Source organism: Eumetopias jubatus, unplaced genomic scaffold (assembly GCF_037043125.1).
Source record: "Eumetopias jubatus isolate StellerSeaLion01/CBP00866 unplaced genomic scaffold, mEumJub1_p1.0 scaffold_36, whole genome shotgun sequence".
NCBI classification, from domain to species: domain Eukaryota; kingdom Metazoa; phylum Chordata; class Mammalia; order Carnivora; family Otariidae; genus Eumetopias; species Eumetopias jubatus.
The window spans coordinates 1,316,578-1,336,072 of record NW_028274842.1 but is presented as its reverse complement, the minus strand read 5'-3'; the positions used below and the strand labels follow the sequence as shown (position 1 = coordinate 1,336,072).

The window sequence follows — 19,495 nt, the reverse complement described above, 5'->3', positions numbered from 1 at the left end:
ATTCGGCCATAAAGGGTGATGAAGTACTGATACATACTAGACATGGGTGAACACTGAAAATACTCTAAGCAAAAGAAGCCAGTTACAAAAGACCAAGTATTATACGACTACATTTATATGAAAATCCAGAATAGGTAAATCTGAAGAGACAGAAAATAGATTAATTGTTGTTTAGGGCTGGATGGAGGAAACATGTGGAGACAGGGGAGGGGGCAAAGGGGGTGATAAGCCAAAGAGCACAGGATTTCTCTCTGAGGTGATAAAAATTGCCAAAAATTGACTGTGCTGTTGGTTGCATGTATCTATGAATATACTAAAAAATCACTGAATTGTACACCTAAAATGGATGATGATATATATGTATATCATCATATATATATGCATATATACATATATATATATTTTAAAGGAGTTGTGATACCTTGCCTCTTTGTCTTGTCCCTGACAATAAAGGAAAATATTCCAGGCTACTATTTCCGTTTTGTATGATTTTGGTTACCAAGTTTGTACTTTGATATATATAGTAGGAGGGCTGGAATACCAAAGACCGCATTTCGCAGGTATTGTCACCAGCTGACTTTTGATCTTTCTGCTGGTGGGAGACCAGAAGACGAGGATGGAACCCTCTTCCTACTTCCAGTCTCTGATGGCATATCTGGTGGCAGCACAGCAAGGACAGTGGCAACACCACCACCAACAGTGACCGTGGCAATGGCCAACAGTGGTTGGGGGGTGCAGGCTCCTGAGTCCTGCGTAGCAGCTGACCAAAAAGCAGGAGCCTCTGTGGCATCATTCCCTTAACTGCTGGAAAACATCGTCCCTCAAGCCCGAGGATACTGGTCATTCACTGCGGTTACTGTTTTTAGTGACCTTACCTTCCTCCCGTCCTTCCATTATGCTTGTAATCAATTCCCATATCAAGTTACTTTTGTTTTACAAGTCTAGAGTGGTTTCTATTTTTTTTAAATGGACCCTAACTGATAGAGATAGTAAGGAAATGTTTTCCATTCAAATTTTAACAGTAGTTCTCATCAGAATGGATGTTGAATTATAGTGAATTTTTTTTTATCTGTTAAGAGGATTATATTGCTTTTCTCTGTGGATATACTCATGAAATTAATTACATGAAGAGATTTCCTAATATTGAATCATTTCCACATCTTAGTGTGTTTCCCCAAGAGCAGAACCAGAGGCAGGTATGTTGGTACAGGTAGTCTACTTGAGAGGTGACCAGGAAACTGGAGTGAGGGAGTGGGGAGAATAAGACAGGGAAGGAGGTGAAGAAAATAAAGGATGCATTGATAAGCTCATGACTACTGAGGGCAACTAGTGTTCAATTTCTTTTAAGCTCCCTCAGAGGAATTGTGTATGATGCACCTTGTAATTCATCCTCATTGAGTTTTCATCCCAATGGCTGTGAGTTGTCTCTGAGGCATAAACTCCTGCACACCTCTGGGCTGCACCTGCCTGTAGACAGCTCAAGCCCCTAGGCTGGGAGATGCCCCAGGGGCAGAATAGCTGAGGATTCACTTTGGTGGAAGTCTGATGTGGGCGGGGCATCAACACATCCACAATACCTGTATTTCAGAATAAACCTTAGTCCCGCTTGTTTTTCTAATCTGATACTTTTGCATCAGGCTAGCTTTATACATGGTTTTCTTTGAGCATCAGTTATTATAAAACCCAATTGTGAAGGGTTGAAATATTTAAAATAGTGTTTCTTTCAGGAAAGTTTCCAGGAATTGCTTGTAAGACTCTTTGGATCCAGTGCTGCCCTGGAGGTCTCTGACGACCTTCAAGATGTGCCTTCCTTTGCTTCATTCTATTATTATTAATTTAAATTCAATTAATTAACATATAGTATATTATTTGTTTCAGAGGTAGAGTTCAGTGATTCATCAGTCTTCTATAATACCCAGTGCTCATTATAACACATACCCTCCCCAATGTCCGTCACCCAGTTACACGATCCCTCCACCTCCTCTCCCCCCCCAGCAACCCTCAGTTTGTTTCCTCTGATTCAGAGTCTCTTATGGTTTGTCTCCCTCTCTGATTTCATCTTGTTTCATTTTTTTTCTCTCTTCCCCTATGATCCTCTGCCTTTTTTCTTAAATTCCACATATCATTGAGATCATATGATAATTATCTCTCTGATTGACTTATTTCACTTAGCATAATACCCTCTAGTTCCATCCATGTCATTGCAAATGGTAAGATTTCCATTTTTTTTTAAAGATTTTATTTATTTATTTGAGAGAGAGAGAATGAGAGAGAGCACGAGAGGGAAGAGGGTCAGAGGGAGAAGCAGACTCCCTGCTGAGCAAGGAGCCCGATGCGGGACTCGATCCAGGGACTCCAGGATCATGACCTGAGCTGAAGGCAGTCGTTCAACCAACTGAGCCACCCAGGCGCCCAAGATTTCCAATTTTGATGGCTGCATAATATTCCATTGTATTCACTGTATTCCATTCATCTGTCGATGGACATCTGGGCTCTTTCCACAGTTTGGCTATTGTGGGCATTGCTGCTATAAACATTGGGGTGCAGGTGCCCCTTCGGATCACTACATTTCTATCTTTGGCGTAAATACCTAGTAGTACAATTACTGGGTCGTAGGGTAGCTCTATTTTCAGCTTTTTGAGGAACTTCCATACTGTTCCCCCGAGTGGCTGCACCAGCTTGCATTCCCACCAACCGTGTAAGAGGGTTTCCCTTTCTCTGCATCATCGCCAACATCTGTCATTTCCTGACTTGTTAATTTTAACCATTCTCACTGGTGTGAGGTGGTCTCTCATTGTGGTTTTGATTTGTATTTCCATGATGCCGAGCGATGTTGAGCACTTTTTCATGTGTCTGTTGGCCATTTGGATGTCTTCTTTGGAGAAATGTCTGTTCATGTCTTCTGCCCATTCCTTGATCGAATTATTTGTTCTTTGGGTGTTGAGTTTGATAAGTTCTTTATAGATTTTGGATACTAACCCTTTACCTGATATGTCATTTGCAAATATCTTCTCCCATTCTGTCAGTTGTCTTTTGGTTTTGTCGACTGTTTCCTGTACTGTGCAAAAGCTTTTTATCCTGATGAAGTCCCAATAGTTCATTTTTGCCTTTGTTTCCCTTGCCTTTGGAGATGTTTCTAGGAAGAACTTGCTGCGGCCGAGGTTGAAGAGGTTGCTGCCTGTGTTCTCCTCTAGGATTTTGATGGATTCCTGTCTCATCTTTAAGTCTTTCATCCATTTTGAGTTTATTTTTGTGTATGGTGTAATGAAATGGTCCAGTTTCATTCTTCTGCATGTGGCCGTCCAATTTTCCTAACACCATTTGTTGAAGAGATGGTCTTTTTTCCTTTGGATATTCTTTCCTGTTAAATTATGTTCTGGTCTGGGCTTAGAATTGTTCCATTCATACCTTTAAAAACTGCACTTTAGACTTGTCTTTGGGGCCTATGGACAGGGATCCAGCATTCCACTGTTTCCCAAGGACTACGGGTCTGGATACACATGTGGTCTACTAGATGGCACTCTGGAGGGAGACACCATGCCTGGCCTCTGCTCCTAGATTCACAAGTGACTCCTTCTGTGATTCTGGAAGTCCTTTAAAGACGTGGCATGAGTCTTTCATCTGTAAAGTAAGAATAAATTCATCCATTTTCTTACCCAAAATTATAGTAAGACTTTGGGGGAAAAAAGTACAAATTACAATTTCTTACCTAATTTCTGATTCTTTGTAGAGGAAGTAAAGGTTCTCTGGGAAAATTAAGGTAGTGGTTTGCACAGTCTTTAAAATACTACAAATAAGGGCCCCAGCAATCTCTTTTTAGTTACATTCAAAATGCTATAAGGGTTTATAACGGCCCCAAACTGGAAACAACCCAAATGTCCAGCAACAGGAAGTGGATAAACACACTGTGGGCCTATCTATATAATGGAATATTACTCAGCCATAAAAAGAATCAACTACTGTCAACGTCTAGTGCGTTGGGGTCCCTGGGTAAGGGTTGCGAAAGAACCAGGACACGGGGGATGCAGAGCAAAGGCAGCACTTGCAACTGCATGCTGTCGTTTATTTTCCACACAGCTATGTACTTGCAGCAATCAGATAAACATAACGACGTGTACTTTCACACATAATGGGATTAAACTAACATCCTTGAAGAAAGATACACAAGATTTATCAAGAACAGAATGTATCCTGTTTATGTTCGCTGAATTAAAGAATTCTCTCAGCCACCCTCCCTCTGGAGACAGTATGTTCTTGTCTCAAGGAGGAACACCTCTAATCTAGGCAAGAGCCACTTCCTGCTGATCCAGGCATCCAGAACTTGCAACATGAGATAAGGGGAAGAGAACATTTTCTCTTCCTGGCCCAGGCCTGCCTGGCTGTCCTTAACCTCACTGCAGTTCTCAAATGACCCTGGCTCGCAAGGGGCCTACAAGCCTATACCATCTCAAACTACTGATACATAAAAAACAATATGGACAAATCTCAAAAGACATTAAGCTGAATAAAAAAGCCAGACTCAAAGAATACATACTATATAATTCCATTTATATGAAAGCCAAGTAAAACTAATGGAGACAGAAATGAGATAGTGGTGGGGCACTTGGGTGACTCAGTCAGTTAAGCAACCGACTTGGCTTCAGCTCAGGTCCTGATCTCAGGTTCATGATCTTGAGCCCCGCATCAGGCTCTGTGCTGAGTGCAGAGTCGGCTTGAGGTTCCTTCTCCCTCTGCCCCTCCACCCATCCCCCCACCGACACCACTCACGCATGCACCGACACACTCTCCCTCCTCTAAAATAAATAAATAAATACATAAAATCTAAAAAAAGAAAGAAAGAAAAGAAATGAGGTAGTGGTTACAATAGTGGGTAGGATAACTGACCAGGAAAGAACACAGAAAAATGAGGAGGGATGGTCTACGTCTTGTTTGGGGCGGTGGCTACACAGGTTTATACAATTATCAGAACTCACCAAGGTGAGCACTTAAAATGTGTGCATTTTATTCTATGTTACTTATATGTCAATAAAATAATCTTGTCACGACAACTCCTACAGGAGTTGCAATTTGCTGAGGACTCTTCCCCAGACCATAAGAATTGATTTAGAGTGAATAACAGTATTTACCTCTGGGGAAAAGAAATGGGGACCAGGATTAGAGTTATTGGTCAAAACGGGCTCTAGCTTTATCTGTAATATTTTTCATCAGTTTAGCACCTTGCTGTTTTCACGTAATATATCTAGGAGATCAATTCACATCAGTATATAGAGCTGCCTCATTGCTTTCAAAGGTTACACAGTTGTGTCAGCCAGGGTTCGCTCAGGGAAGCAAAACCATTTAGAGTTATGATATTAGGGATATATTATAGAAATTAGACTCTATATTGGGGGGTAGCTGGGGAAGCAGAGATCCAAAAGGGGGAGTTGACATTTCAGAGGAATCACCAACCAGTCAACCTAAGAAGCCAGGCACATCCTGCTGCCAAAACAGGACCAAAAAGGAAAATGGGGGGCAAGTCTATGGGCAGCTGTTCCTTCTGCAGGTCTGTGGCAAAGTACCAGTCAGGAAGACATGGAGCAAAGAAAAGGACATCGAGCAAAGCTGGACATGGGGTAAAAAAGAGCAAGGGCCTGCTAAAAACCACCAGCACCCCTGAGTCTGTCTGGCACTACATCTCACTTCTACGCCCCTAAGAGAGTCATGATGCTGATCACTTCCATCTTCCAAGGCTTCCACCAATTCCTCTTTTAGACAATTCTAACTCAGGTATCCTCCAGGAAAGGGCATTCTGGGAAATGTTCTAGCTTACCCAGTTAGCTCTTTACAAACAAACACAAGACAGTATTTCTTTGTATGACTTTACCATAATTTAATCAGTCACCCTTTGATAAAAATTTGGGTGGTAACTGCTATTACAAATAATTCTTGAATATCCTGGTCAATCGCCGTGCACATATGTAGCAATGCATCTGTAGGATACATCCCCAGGCCAGGATCGGTGCAGGTTGATCCAAATGTCCATTCTTGGTCATATGGCCATGGAAGTGGGGCTCCAAACCTGGACCCAGCCTAGTGAGGTCCTTGCCATCTGAGTCAGAGAGTAGGTGTATGGTTTATGGCTCCACCAAAACTGCATTGTCCAGCTCAGAGAAAACAATCCCCAAAGGAAGGTGGACACTTCTTGTACACCAGATTTTCTCAGCCTTGGCACTATTGACATTTGGGGCTGGATAATTCTTTGTTTCCACACAAAAATATCTTCTGGAGGATGAAATCAATCCCCATTGAGAACCCCTGGAAAAACAAGTTCCAACCATAAAATGTTTCTGTTGTGAAAGATAACGCTTACCATGAAATGGAAAGGAAAATTTAGAAGCAGAGCAATATCACTCTGCATAATAAGAGAAGAGTGATGTGGTATTTAAGAGTGACGGCCTGGGTGTAAAGGGGACAAGGATATTGGACAGAGAAAAAAGTAACTGAAGGACAGAGTCTGAGAGAAAGAAGTTCCCAAGACAGGACAGTATGTACTACCAAGAAATGGAGGCGCTCCTGGGTGGCTCAGTCTATTGGGTGTCTGCCTTCGGCTCAGGTCACGATCCCAGGTCCTGAGATCGAGCCCCACGTCGGTCTCCATGCTCGGCAGGGAGTCTGCTTCTTACTCTCAGCCTCTCACCTTGCTTGTGCTCTCACACTCTCAAGTCAATAAAACCTAAAAAAAAAAAAAGAGAGAGAGAGAGAGAGAGAAATGGAGTGTGCCCAAGGAGGAGCTACTTGGAAAATGTTTACATTAAAAAAAAAAAAGTTTATGTTTTAATTTTCCCTTAGGCTCTGAGAACAATCATTGTAAATACTGTACTCATTTTTTCCCCTATTTGCAATCCTCTCTTTTACCCCCAGATCTTCACGAAAAGTTCTCTACACACAACTGCCTTATTTATATCAGTGGTACTCTGGGGAAAAGAAGAAAGAAGGTGGTATCCAGAGATGAAGAGAGAGGAGAGCAAATGCCTAGACATGATGCTGCCAGGCAGTAGGATTTAGATTCCACACAAATACCTCCAAGAAATCACAGAAATATTACAGAGGAGGCACACTGGACTCCCACGTTGCATGGAATGGGGTGTTAAGCCATTTTAAGTGGATGTTAAAGGAAAGGTTAGCCATAGGAGGTGAACTTGGAAACATGTTACATACATTTTCATCATATGCATAAACAGAGATCTGGAAAGGTGTATAGAGTAAGAGCATGGACTCGAGTCAGGCTGTGTTTGAATCTCAATTCTGCCATTTAGAACTATGTTTCTTTGTGCAAGTTATGAAAGCCTCTGAAACTCCATATCCTCCCCAGTCAATAAGGAAACAGTATCTACCTTGTAGGGTTGTTAGGAGGATGCAATGAGGTATAGCTGTAAAGTGTTTAGATAAGTGCTTAGAATATAGTAATTGCCCTACAAGGGCTTGTGACGTAAAAGAAACCCATATACATCAAATTGTTAAGAATTATTTCTAGGGATTAGGATCATGGGGGGATTCAAATTGTCCACATTTAATACTCATTTCTGAATTGTTAAAATTTTCTACAATGATGCTGTGTTACTTACTAAATTGGGGGAAAACGATAAAAAGATTTCCACTTAGGAAAAACGCAACCCATTATCTTCACAAGCATTATCTTCGTGGTAAGCATTAGGAACCCCTTCTTTTCTACCATAAACGGTCACATAATCAACTTACTAGAAAGTTTTCTGTTAAAATAGAATACCTGTGTTTTAAAGTTCAAATCTGGACATGTGTCCAGTTCAAGATCTATCATCAGAAGACAAATAAGACTAACGAACACATTTGTTTGGATTCTACTTCTGTTTCTGGAGTTTGTTACCTTCATAGGACTCATTAGTGTTTGCATGTAAGAGATAATATGCTTGAATCATACAAATCTTGCATTTCTTAAATAGGGACCCAGATTCATTCATTATTGGTAAATAATTAAAATTGCTATCAACTATAATATTCTTCCTTAAAATACATTACGGGGTTGACAAATAGAATTACAAATAGAGGACTCTGCCCTGTTAGTCCCATCTGGACACAATAACAAGACGTAAAATGTTCACGTTTGGAGATGTTTACAAATCACTATGTAGCTCCAAGTACCTCTTTGACCTTTTATACAGGTTAAGCTTGGTTTAAGCTAACAACAGATCCACAGATATTTGTTATACTTTTGCCTGTGTAAGGACTATAGTTAGAGCTTCCCAGAATTTAAAGACACACATGCTATTGTTCCTGGCTCCTGGGTGGCTTACACTCTCCTTGTGAGGACCACAAAGTTTCCTGGGCTAGTGGCAACAGAGGGGAGGGAAGAGGACTTGCATTAGGAGACTCTCAGATTTCCTTCTGTGCCCACGGCAAACGCCATCAGTCAGCCTTTTCTTTCCCCTTCTTTCTGTAACTCAGGCGAATCAATTACAGAAGCAAAAATAGCCCCACTAACCCAGGCAAGTGTGGGGCCCAGAAAACACTCTGGCAGCTTTGTTTTCTACGGTCTGGAGAATGAAGATCCCTGCAGCTTGTATGATGGGGACTATGGAACATCTAGAACAGAATTCGCAACCTTGGATTTATGACCAGTAGGAGACACGAGGAGTATTAAACAAATCGAGGATTAGATGCTACTGTCAACCAACACATTAGGAGCCCTCACCCAGCCATTTATTTCCATATTCTGGCAAAGACACTCCTCCCTCATTTTGGAAATTTCTGTTCTCCTCCCCACTCCAGCCATGTGGTTACAACGGGAGCCGGTATGCTCTTACATGATCCAGCCCTCCTTGTCACAGCTGATTGGTCCAAGGGTGAGAAGCCACCTGAAATGGCCAATTGCAGTTCTTCCCCAGTATTTTTTTGACATGGATCTGGGAAAAAGAGAGTCTGTCTCCCTGGTGGAAAAAAAGTTGTAAAATGGGAAACTGTTAAACAAGGTGTCAATAACCCTATAACTGCCAAGTAGAGAAAGCTGGTTGGCAGTGGGAGAAAATAAAGCCAGCACTAAGAGAAGTGGAAACCAAGAAAGAGGCCCTTCCTCTGATTTGGTCGGCCTACTCTTCTTCCAATTATGGCAACTCCCCCAAGATCTTTCCAATAAATCCTCCTTTTTCTTAAACTACTTGAATATGGATTTCAGACACCTGTCTAAAGTATAGTGACTCAAATACATTTTTCCCAGCACACATATATTATGGAGCAATCCTTAAATATGGCTTGGGTACAACCAGCCTATTTTTTGACAGAACAGATTCAGCCTGATACTGATATTCTATGGGCTTGATGTTGTAATGGAGTTCTCTAATTAGCAGAGGTTTCATACCAAGTCGGTGTGATAGATTTTATCACTGGGCTATTAGATCACTTTGATGGAAAGACTCTGAACGTGATACTTCCTCTTCTTGTCTTTGATCAACATTGCCTTGTATGTATTAGGTGACAAGCGGCAAACTTCAGGAATCCTTTGGTGAATGTCATTTTCCCACTGTAAATTGTCCTGTATGTAAATGACTTTTGGTCAGATATCAGGGCATCACAGGACTGAAAGAAATCTTACTACTTTCATAGACCATTTGTTGGAAGCCATCTTAAGTCTGGTAAAAATCTCCCGTAATCAGGTATGTGTTATGCAATCAATGCAACCTCTTTAGAACACTTCTATATTACTACCATCAATCCAAAAAGCAATAACACCATTTTCAGTGATATCCAATACTATTACAAAATACTAGTCAATACTATTACTATACTCTCATCGCTAGTTCGGGAACTCTCAAGTCTCCTCTTTCTCAGTCCTTTAGGATAGAGATCAATATGCTTTCTTATAAAAAGGAACAATAACAGTATTAAAACAAAACAGTAGCGTAAATAATAAACCATGCAATCTCATTTTCTTTGTGAAATAAGTTATTACAGTATTGCTGATTGCGTGCAGAGGCAAAATGCTACCAGTGGCAACTGCAGTAAATTCACTGGGGTTCATTGGCATACTTTCAAGAATTTAGAATGACTCATGGAATGAGTGTTAATGGAATGAAAACCTCCATTCCATCTACTCAGCGCATGGCAAGCCAATCTAATTGTTTTTCCCTAAAGCAACCAATGCAACAGTCAGGTATTTATGCAGCCCATTATTTCCTTTTATCCTGGAAGAAGCAGGAGCCTTGAGAGACAAGATCTAGGGAAGTCCTGAGATTTTTCTTTGACTTTTATGAGATTTCCTAAATCCGCACAACATGTTTGAAAGCCAGGATCGAACCATCAACATAGGTAATCACAGTGTTTAAGGGAGAAACTGTATGTTAGTAAATGAATATTTATTGGGTAACTACCACGGATTAAGTTCTGTGCTAGACACTCTTAACCTTATAACCTAGTTATATAAACTATATGTAGTTGTATACAACTATGAAACAACTATGAAAGGCGGTATGAGAACGTAATTAAAACTAATCTGTGTAGTGTTCATCCAACCCCATGCTACTCAAAGTGTATCAGCACTACCAACAACATCAGCACTACCTGCCTGGGAGCTTATTAGAAATACACAATCTCAAGCCCTATCCCAGACCTTCAAAATCAGAGCTGCATTTGGATAATATCCCCATTTGTACGTTCAAGTTTGAGAAGAACTGATTTCACCAACTCCCTTGCCTTATAATTGAGGAAAATAAGGCTCAGGGAGGTGAAGTGATGTGTCGTCACCAAACAGCTAGTTACGGACCCAGCTGGGATTCCCAGGTGTCCTCACTAGCAGGCCGATGGACTCAGGGTACTGCAGGATTTCAGACAAGAGGAAGTTAAGTGTGTTTCACTCCCTCAAATGACTATTGATTGTTCCCACCATCTCCATTCAAAGCACACACCGAGGGCCTGAGTGAACCCAATCACTCAGCCTCCTCCCGAAACCCCTTGCAGGCCAGGCTCACAGCAGCCTCCTTCACTTCAGTCCTCCCTGGAGGGACCTCCCCCTGCACAGGTCCCAGTTCTAACCCTTTCCCGGAGGCCCAGCTAAACAACTAGCCGCTTCATGAAGCCTTTCTCAATGACCCCAAACCCCTTTAGCCTCTCCCTTCCTAATTTAGATTTGCTCCTACGTTCTGCAGAGTACATCTTAGTTCCCTATTACAGCCCAACATTACAGCATTTTCTAACTTTCTGCACTATACCTATTGGCAAATGCTTTCATAATGATAATATAGATGCAATCTTTTTCTCTATTGCCCTTTTCATAAATTGGATCCGTGTCTCCTTTCCTAACTAGTTTGCTTTTATCTTATTGTATTAGACTATCATAATACCAGGCACAAAAATAATTCTAAACTCTTAATGGTAGAAGGGACCAAGCTCTTTCCCAATGCAGGGACCCCCGCTAAAACATCCCTGAGACACAGTCATTGAGTTTTACTTGCATCCTTTCTGTGTTGGAATTTTCTACATTTTTAAGGCAGCATTTTTTTTTATTCTGAGTAACTTCAGCTGTTAGAATATTTGGGGCTGAAATCTACTTGCCTCTGACTTGTAGCGTGTGTCCTCAGTTCTGCCCTTTCAGGTACTTTAGAACAGGTCAGATAATATCTTCCACAGGAGAGTGCTGCAAGTATACCAACTAACTGGCAAGAAGTGATTTGGCAGCACAAGGCAGGCCTAGCAGTTAGAAGCAATAAAGATTCTTTCATTTCAAGCCTGTATCCTGCATTTCCTGCTTCCATACTTCTTAATGAATTCATGCTACTAATAAGTTTGTGTTGAATACCTAATATGTGCTAGTCTCTATGCAGGATGTGCCTTTCTGGGGGTTACTGAAACAGAGGAAGATCAGGAGATCACACACATCCTTGACACAATGCAGAATAGAAAACAAGTTTCCCAGTGGAAGCCTGGGGGCCACTGGATCCCACTCTGCATTTCATCCAGGTCTTCCTCAATGTCAAAGTATAAACCCCTCTAGTCATTGCTTCTCTCCCATCCTCCTCTCCTGATCTGGTTCTGTATTTCTCCCTGGGCAAGTGATTTTTCTCACGGCTGCTCTCCTAGATAATCCTTTCCACGATGCATTCTAGAATTCCAACTCCAAAGTAAATAAACACCCCTAAACCCTCAGTCTTTTCCCAGAACTCTCTCTCTACCTGCCTGCTAAAATTGCCACTGGGCGCCTGGGTGGCTCAGTTGGTTGAGTGACTGCCTTCGGCTCAGGTCATGATCCTGGAGTCCCTGGATCAAGTCCCGCATCGGGCTCCCTGCTCGGCGGAGAGTCTGCTTCTCCCTCTGACCCTTCCCCCTCTCATGTGCTCTCTCTCTCTCTCTCATTCTGTCTCAAATAAATAAATAAAAAAAAAACTTAAAATTGCCACTGAGGATGCTGCCTCCTCTATTAAAGTGAAGGCTGCTCATTTTCCCACACCACACAGTCAGGGAAGGAGGGCTTGGCATCTTGGAGCCTCCTAATGGCCTTCCAGATTTTTGTGCATTCATTCTCTCATTCACTCAGTAAATAGTGAGTGTCCCCTATGTTTTAGAGACACACCGGGGCCCTTTACCTAGTGTACAAACACCTCTTTTACGGTTACTAGAATGTATTCTAGTTACAAGAGTCCCTAGAGAGTCATGTGACAAGTTCCTTTCTGCTATAGAGACAATTTGTTGTTGCTGGACAACTACAACATTAAAGCAAAAATCGCTGAGTTGAGGGCACATTTTCAGTCGGGTTTCTGAGCTCCATGTGCCTTTCTAGGGGAGTGAGACTACCACTACTGATGATGATTACTACTTCCTCATCATATTACAATTTGGGAGGGGCGTGGATTCTACTTTCACATATTCAAGAGAGTGAAAGATAAACAAAGGAAATTAGTAATGCGAAAGGTTTAGAGAGGTTTTGTTTTTTTTTTAAAGCTTTTATTTGACAGAGAGATAGAGAGAGCAGGAACACAAGCAGGGGGGGTAGGAGAGGGAGAAGCAGGCTTCCCGGCCACCAGGGAGCCCGATGCAGGAACCTGAGCTAAAGGCAGACACTTAACGACTGAGCCACCCAGGTGCCCCGGTGTATAGAGTTCTATCATGCTTTATAATGAGATACCTGAGGGCAAATACTACTGGAAGATCCATACCTTTCTGCTTCCTCCTTAATGATGCAAGTTCCAATGAAGCTGGTGTTTGCAATCTTCCCTCAACACTTTGAACTCTAAGGAACCTGAGGACTAAGGGACAGGGTGGAAATATGGGCCATTATTTTGGTGGCTTTTTGTGGATTTCACAAAGCTGCAAGGGCCAAGTGGCTCTAGAGAAGTCCCCTGGTTGACACCCAGGCCATGTCAGTCACTCTCTCTCACCAAGGCTTCACCACCTCAAGGAGTTTACCAGCTGAACTTCATTAACCAGTCGGCCCTGAAGAGTCTTCAGTCAGCTACAGGATATGTTTTTTGCATTCTGTTTTATGTTGTCTTTTCATCCCCAAGTAAAGCTGTCTGCAAACAGAGACCAATTCTACCTTTTTATCTATTAAAAAAGGCATAAAATCTATACATGTTGAATTGAGACCTCTCGTACTGTTCTCATCAGAATATACAGTTTTAAGAGCGGTGTGCAAAGTCTATTAGCGGAGCACTCCAGGTCATGGAAGCCCCTTCCGACTCACCTGGGGCTACCTGTAAGCAAGTAATTAATAAGCTTTTTTTAAATGACAATATACTAAAAAGTATAGCATCTAATAGCTTTTTGTCGCATAGACAAATATATAGTTCTAAAACAGAAGTACAAAATGGATGGGTTCTGATATTTTACCTAGGTTGAAAGCTGGCTTTTAAATAGCTGTAGCATATTGGTTGGCATCATGGAGGTGAATCTGAATTTCCAAGCAGGAATGCTTCACATTTCTGAATATCTGAATAAATGAGTTGTTCAAAGGTATTCACCACACACATACACACATACACACTTTGATCACTGGCAACTTTTCCCTGGATTAGTCAGGCTTGAGTCAAGTATGTTCACCCACTCTGCCTTTCACCAGTGCCATCTCTTCATATACCCGTAACTATCTGGCACAGGGTGAAATCATGATTTAGCAAAGGGGCAAGTAGGAGGCTAAATGGAGTGCTATCTCCCCTAATTGCTATTTAAGCGAGACAATAAAAAGGATGAAACAAATTAAATTAGCTAAGAAGCAAGAGCATCCCAATGAACTGGCCAAGATAATCAACTTGGAAAATTAGCTATTAAACCTCCACACATGCTCATTTTCATAATATTTTGTGTGTGCTTGTGAAACGCAACCCCCCATTGAAATTGCTGGGATGAAGGTGCTCTTCATTTCTCTGAGATAAGTCATTTGCAATTGGTCTTAATGAAGTTGGTAGTGAGATCTGTTGTTAATGCCCTAGTTCATCATTTTCCATTTCAGTGCTAGAGTGTTTTGATTGGGGTAGGGGAAGTACATAAAAGAGGAGAGCAGTTGACTCAAACTAGTTACTTCTCTGAATTTTTCTACCTGACTCTATTCTCATTTTCAAATATGTGTACTAGAGTATGAGTTTGGGGTTGTATTATTATTACCTTCGTGTTATCATCGTCGTCGTCATCATCATCATCATTTAAATACCTGATCTTTACTGATTTTCAGACTACCTTTATTTTTATGAGATTTAATAATTCCTATTTTTAAAATATTTTCTATCTCATCATCCTTGTCTCTCAATGTTAGCCACTCTTATATATAGGTCTTCATACTTACAAAGAGTTAATTCTTTATTACTCATGGCAGTCATCAAAAAACCACAAGCAGTAATATAATCTATAGACAATAAATATCTATGCTTCATTTTACGCAATTATTCTAATTTTATAGTCCATGGAGCTGTTATTAGAATACAAAATTTGGGTAGCCAAATGAGTTTATTTAATATACTTCTTTCTTTCTCTTCTCTGTAGTTTCAAGTTTTTATTTAAATTCCAGTTAATAACATAAGCGTAATATTAGTTTCAGGAGTAGAATTTAGTGATTCATCACTTACACAGAACACCCAGAGCTTATCACAGCAAGTGTCCTCCTTAACCCAACACCCATTTAGCCCATCCCCCAACCCACCTCCCCTCCCGCAATCCTCAGTTTGTTCTCTATGGTTAAGAGTCTTATCTGTTCTATAGTTTGCCTCTTTCCCCCATGTTCATCTGTTTCCTTTCTTAAATTCCACATATGAATGAAATCATATAGTATTTGTCTTTCTCTGACTATTTCACTTAGCATAATACTCTCTAGCTCCATCCATGTTGTTACAAATGGCAAGATCTCATTCTTTTTTATGGCTGAGTAATAGTCCATTTATAGACATATTGTACTATATATATTTGTGTATATGTATATGTATATATATACACACATATGTGGAATAATACTCCATGTTATATATGTATCTATAAAATCCACATGTCTTCTTTATCTCTTTATCCATTCATCATTCGGTGGACATTTGGGCTCTTTCCATAATTTGGCTATTGTTGATAATGCTGCTATAAACATCAGGGTTGCACTCCCTTTCTACTCATTGCTTTGCTAGATCATAATGGCTACTCAAGACAAAACAGGTATTGAAGCATGTAATTGAAACTGAAAATTTTTTAATAGAAAGAGGAGTAATGAATTTGGATGATTCACAATCAAAAATTATGAGAGCTGCTGTCCTGAAGATTATTCAGATAAGAATGCTTTAATTGAAGATTATGACAGTTAATTTCATTTGTCAACTTGACCGGACTAAGGGATGCCCAGATAGCTGGTAAAACATTGTTTCTGAGTGTGTCTGTGAGGATGTTTCTGGAAGATATTAGCATTTGAATCATTTGAGTGAGTAAAGATTGCCCTCACCATTGCAGGTGGGCATCATCTAATCTTCCAATCTTGAGAGGCTGAATAGAACAAAAAGACAGAGAGGAAGGGTGAATTTGCTCTCTGCCCTCCAATATCAGTTTTCTTGGTTCTCAGGCCTTTGAATGTGGACCAAGACTTACACCATCACCCCCAGTTCTCAGGCCTTCAGACTCACACTGGGACTTACCACTGTCGGCATCCCTGGTTCTCAGGCCTTCCGGTTCGGATTAGAACTACACCATCAGCTTTCCTGTTCTCCAGCTTGCAGATGGCAGATCATGGGACTTCTCAGCCTCTGTAATAATGTGAGCCAGTCTCTCATAATAAATCTCTTTCTACATAGTATCAAGATAGATAGGTAGGTAGGTAGGTAGGTAGTTAGATATAGATATCCTATTGGTTCAACCCTGAATAGATTAAAAACACATCCTTTCCTAATGGAGTATTAGTTTTGCCTACCCATCTTCCTCTTGGTTTATCTTCATGGAGCTATTTTTTCCCCCACCAAATATTTGACTCCACTCCCAAAGAAAATAGTTTCTATAGCCTTTTCCTTGTATATGTGAATAAGCTACATTCTGAACTTGGAGCAAGATTGAGTCATCTCAGAACTGTCAGACCAGAATTTCAGAGATCTCATATGTATCATGGAGCAGCTTAACAGTAGGGGTTTTATGGGCCTTGGGTTGTAGAAAAGTACAAACTTATGCCTGGTACTGAGAAAGCCAATTTTCAAACGAAGTAGTGCTCTGCATATTCAGTCTTATTTATTCTTTATCATTTGAGAAGAAAAAAAAAAAGGAAGACCAAATGAAGAGGGAAACTCTACATCAAAATGAGAAGATGATACTTCAGGCCAAGTGTCTGGCATTAGTATTAATTTCAGCTAAATAGATAATGCCTAATGGCTTGCAATTAGATTAAAATACATTTTCACTAGAAAGACAAAGAGGTCTTCTTACCTTTTGAAGTAGAGATCAATAGGGACTTTTGGTAGATACACAATTGCGAATTAATATTAACTTCGGTACACATTTTGAATTTCTTCATCAGAGATAGAATGATACATGTCCCTGGCTTACAAGTGTATTAAAACAATTAAAATGACAAGTACATTCACTCAACTGTCACGCCACCAGATGCATTTCTGCTTCATTAGGAGTCAGCACAGTAGATGTTCAGTAAGACAAACATCTATTAGTAAATTAGAGTTATTGGTATATTATTCTAGATACATTCAAGTTGTTTTGTTGCCTTTGTTAAGTTTCCCCAAATATTTACTGAGTGCCTGCTATTTCCCAGGGTATGGTATTTATTCTGGGGATACAGTATAAGGATGAGTTAGACAGAGCCCCTGCCCCCAAAGAGCTCACAGGCGTGAAGTGTGATGACAGACAAGGAAATGACAAGCTGGGAAATGGAGTGTGTATGTTGTAAAAGATAAAGTAGAATATTTGTACTTTCAAACAACTTAATCCATTTTGTTCCTCTGAGTTGTAGCTCATTCTTCATTATTTGTTAAATCTTACAGTTGCCTTACAGTAAAAGGAAAAATGATGAACGATAAACATCTATAGAATCCCAACTATATTCCAGGTATTTTACATTTAAAAATAACGCAACCTTGTCTCAGGATCACAGGCCTTAAGAGCCGAAAGAAAACTTGTATTTTAAAAAAGACTTAACATTAAAAACTAGCATGACAGAAGAAGAAAAGGTAAAGACAAGTTTGAGAAACCTTAATCTAGGTCACATGTTAAATATATGGGCTTTCATGGTCTCTTCTGGGTACCTCGGATGGATAAAAGATGGCTGCGAATTCTTTGCCACTCTGTCCATTAAGACGCAGACCCATTCTCCTTGAATCTGGGTGGTCTCTGTCACAATGTTGACCAATAGAATACAGCAGAAATCATGCTATGCTACTCTTCCAGGCCTAGACCATAAGAAACTGGCAGCTTCCACTTCCTCTCTCTAAGAACACTCAACTCTTGCAATACAGCCACTGTCCTGTGAGGAAGCCTAAGCAACCCTATGTGGAGAGGAACCAAGGATCCTGACCAATAGCCGCAGTCAAGCTCCCAGCTGACAGCCAATACCAAATTGCCAGCCATGTAAGTGACCACGTTGGAAGGGAATCCCCCAGCACCAATCTAGCTACCTCTGCTGACACCATCTGGAGCAAATGCAAGCTGCCCAGAGGAGCCCCTCCTGAATTCTTAACCCACAAAATTGTGAGTAAAATACAGCTGTCTTTTGGGGCAGGTGGTGGGGACGGGGGTGTCAACTGTTTACATAGTAATAGATCATGAGAATAGAACCTGATCATGATTAATATCATCACCTCCATGTAAAGTGGTTAAAAGTCAGGTTCTGAAGTCAAACTGCCTGAGATCTAGCTGTGTGACCTCAAGACAATTTAATCTCTGTGTCTCAGATCCTTCTTCTATAATATTCGGTTAATTATAACCTAAGTCTTAGGACTTTTTGAAAGAATTAAATGAAACAATTCACATAAAGCACTTAGAAACTGCCTAATGCATAACAGTATTGAAAATTCACTATTATTATTGTGAGAAAATGCTGAATTAGAAACTACTGACTTTTAAATGGACTTTGAGAACACATCTGTCACAGCTTGGAAGCTTGTCTGTCTGTATATTAGAATCTTCAGCTTTACTCTGCTCAGCCTCCCATATAAAATCATAAGCATTTCAATGACTGTCTCCCTCCGGGTTAATGTGGTGTTATCCCAAGCTCTTATATTTCATGTACTGTGAAAATATTGTTTCAAGAAATGGTCTGCTCATCAAAACCGTGTATCTCAATTGTGTTAAGTATATAATGACTTGCCATGTTAGCAAGATAAATCCAGGGTTAATTTAATGTAGGTATCTGAGATTTATTTTATTTTTTCTGGCTCTGTGAATTGAAACATTTCTTCCAGTTAATTTTTTTTCTGTGTTTAGTTAGAAGCGTTATTCCAACAAGCAGATTGACAGATCAAATACCAGTTTCCAAAATTCTGAATTGTTTAAATTGAGCAAGAGTTCCATCCTCATGAGCATTCTGAAAATTATTTATATTGCTCTTAAATGTTACTGAATTCTGCTGCTATGAACCAGATAACCTAGGGTTTGTCTTAGGGTTCAAAATTATTTTTGAACAATTCTGCTAGCCATAACCTATGAGATTACTTGTGGGGAGAAAAATCAAAGAAAGCTAACAACAACAACAACAACAAAAACACACAGTCAAACAAAACACACAAAATACCACACATGTGATTTTTTTTTACAAACACAAGTTTGCAAATTGAGGTCTGATTAATAAATTAGTCTCATTAAATTACGGTTGTTAATCTAAAAACAACCTCCCTGTGACACATGAGTATATGTAGGAACATATTCTAAGTTGATTGTTGTCAGGAACTCAGACTAGTATCACATGTCAATTTGTATTACTTTCCTTACAGATCATGAATGGCTTTACTTGAAATATCTTAATTTGTGCATCAGGTTCTCTAAATGGGAAAATTCCCTGAATATTTGTGCAAAATGAAGGCAAAGAACACTATAAATT

General features: G+C 40.3%; 1 protein-coding gene and 1 long non-coding RNA gene across 8 annotated transcripts in view; one reads left to right on the top strand and one right to left on the bottom strand.

The window, feature by feature from the left end:
- LOC148161938 (uncharacterized) overlaps positions 1-19,495 on the top strand; it is a 202,974-nt gene that overhangs the window by 45,764 nt on the left and 137,715 nt on the right. The window contains exons 5-8 of one of the 6 annotated variants that reach the window (XM_088020497.1): positions 561-1,781; positions 3,131-3,628; positions 16,028-16,218; positions 17,916-18,147. In XM_088020497.1, the coding sequence (XP_087876623.1) occupies positions 561-577 (17 nt within the window). In that variant the 3' untranslated portion in view covers positions 578-1,781; positions 3,131-3,628; positions 16,028-16,218; positions 17,916-18,147. Of the gene's footprint in view, positions 1-560; positions 1,782-3,130; positions 3,629-6,900; positions 9,076-16,027; positions 16,219-17,847; positions 18,148-19,495 lie in introns of those variants that run through there. The other 5 variants (XM_088020501.1, XM_088020498.1, XM_088020502.1 and 2 more) reach the window with 5 other exon arrangements.
- LOC148161940 (uncharacterized) lies at positions 5,864-17,998 on the bottom strand. 2 transcript variants are annotated; one of them, XR_015767272.1, is made up of 4 exons: positions 17,706-17,998; positions 16,101-16,208; positions 6,535-6,712; positions 5,864-6,294 (listed from the first exon to the last, which is right to left on the bottom strand). It is a non-coding gene; the product is annotated as an uncharacterized LOC148161940 (long non-coding RNA). The 2 variants fall into 2 exon arrangements; XR_015767273.1 differs by lacking the exon at positions 17,706-17,998 and adding an exon at positions 16,876-17,443.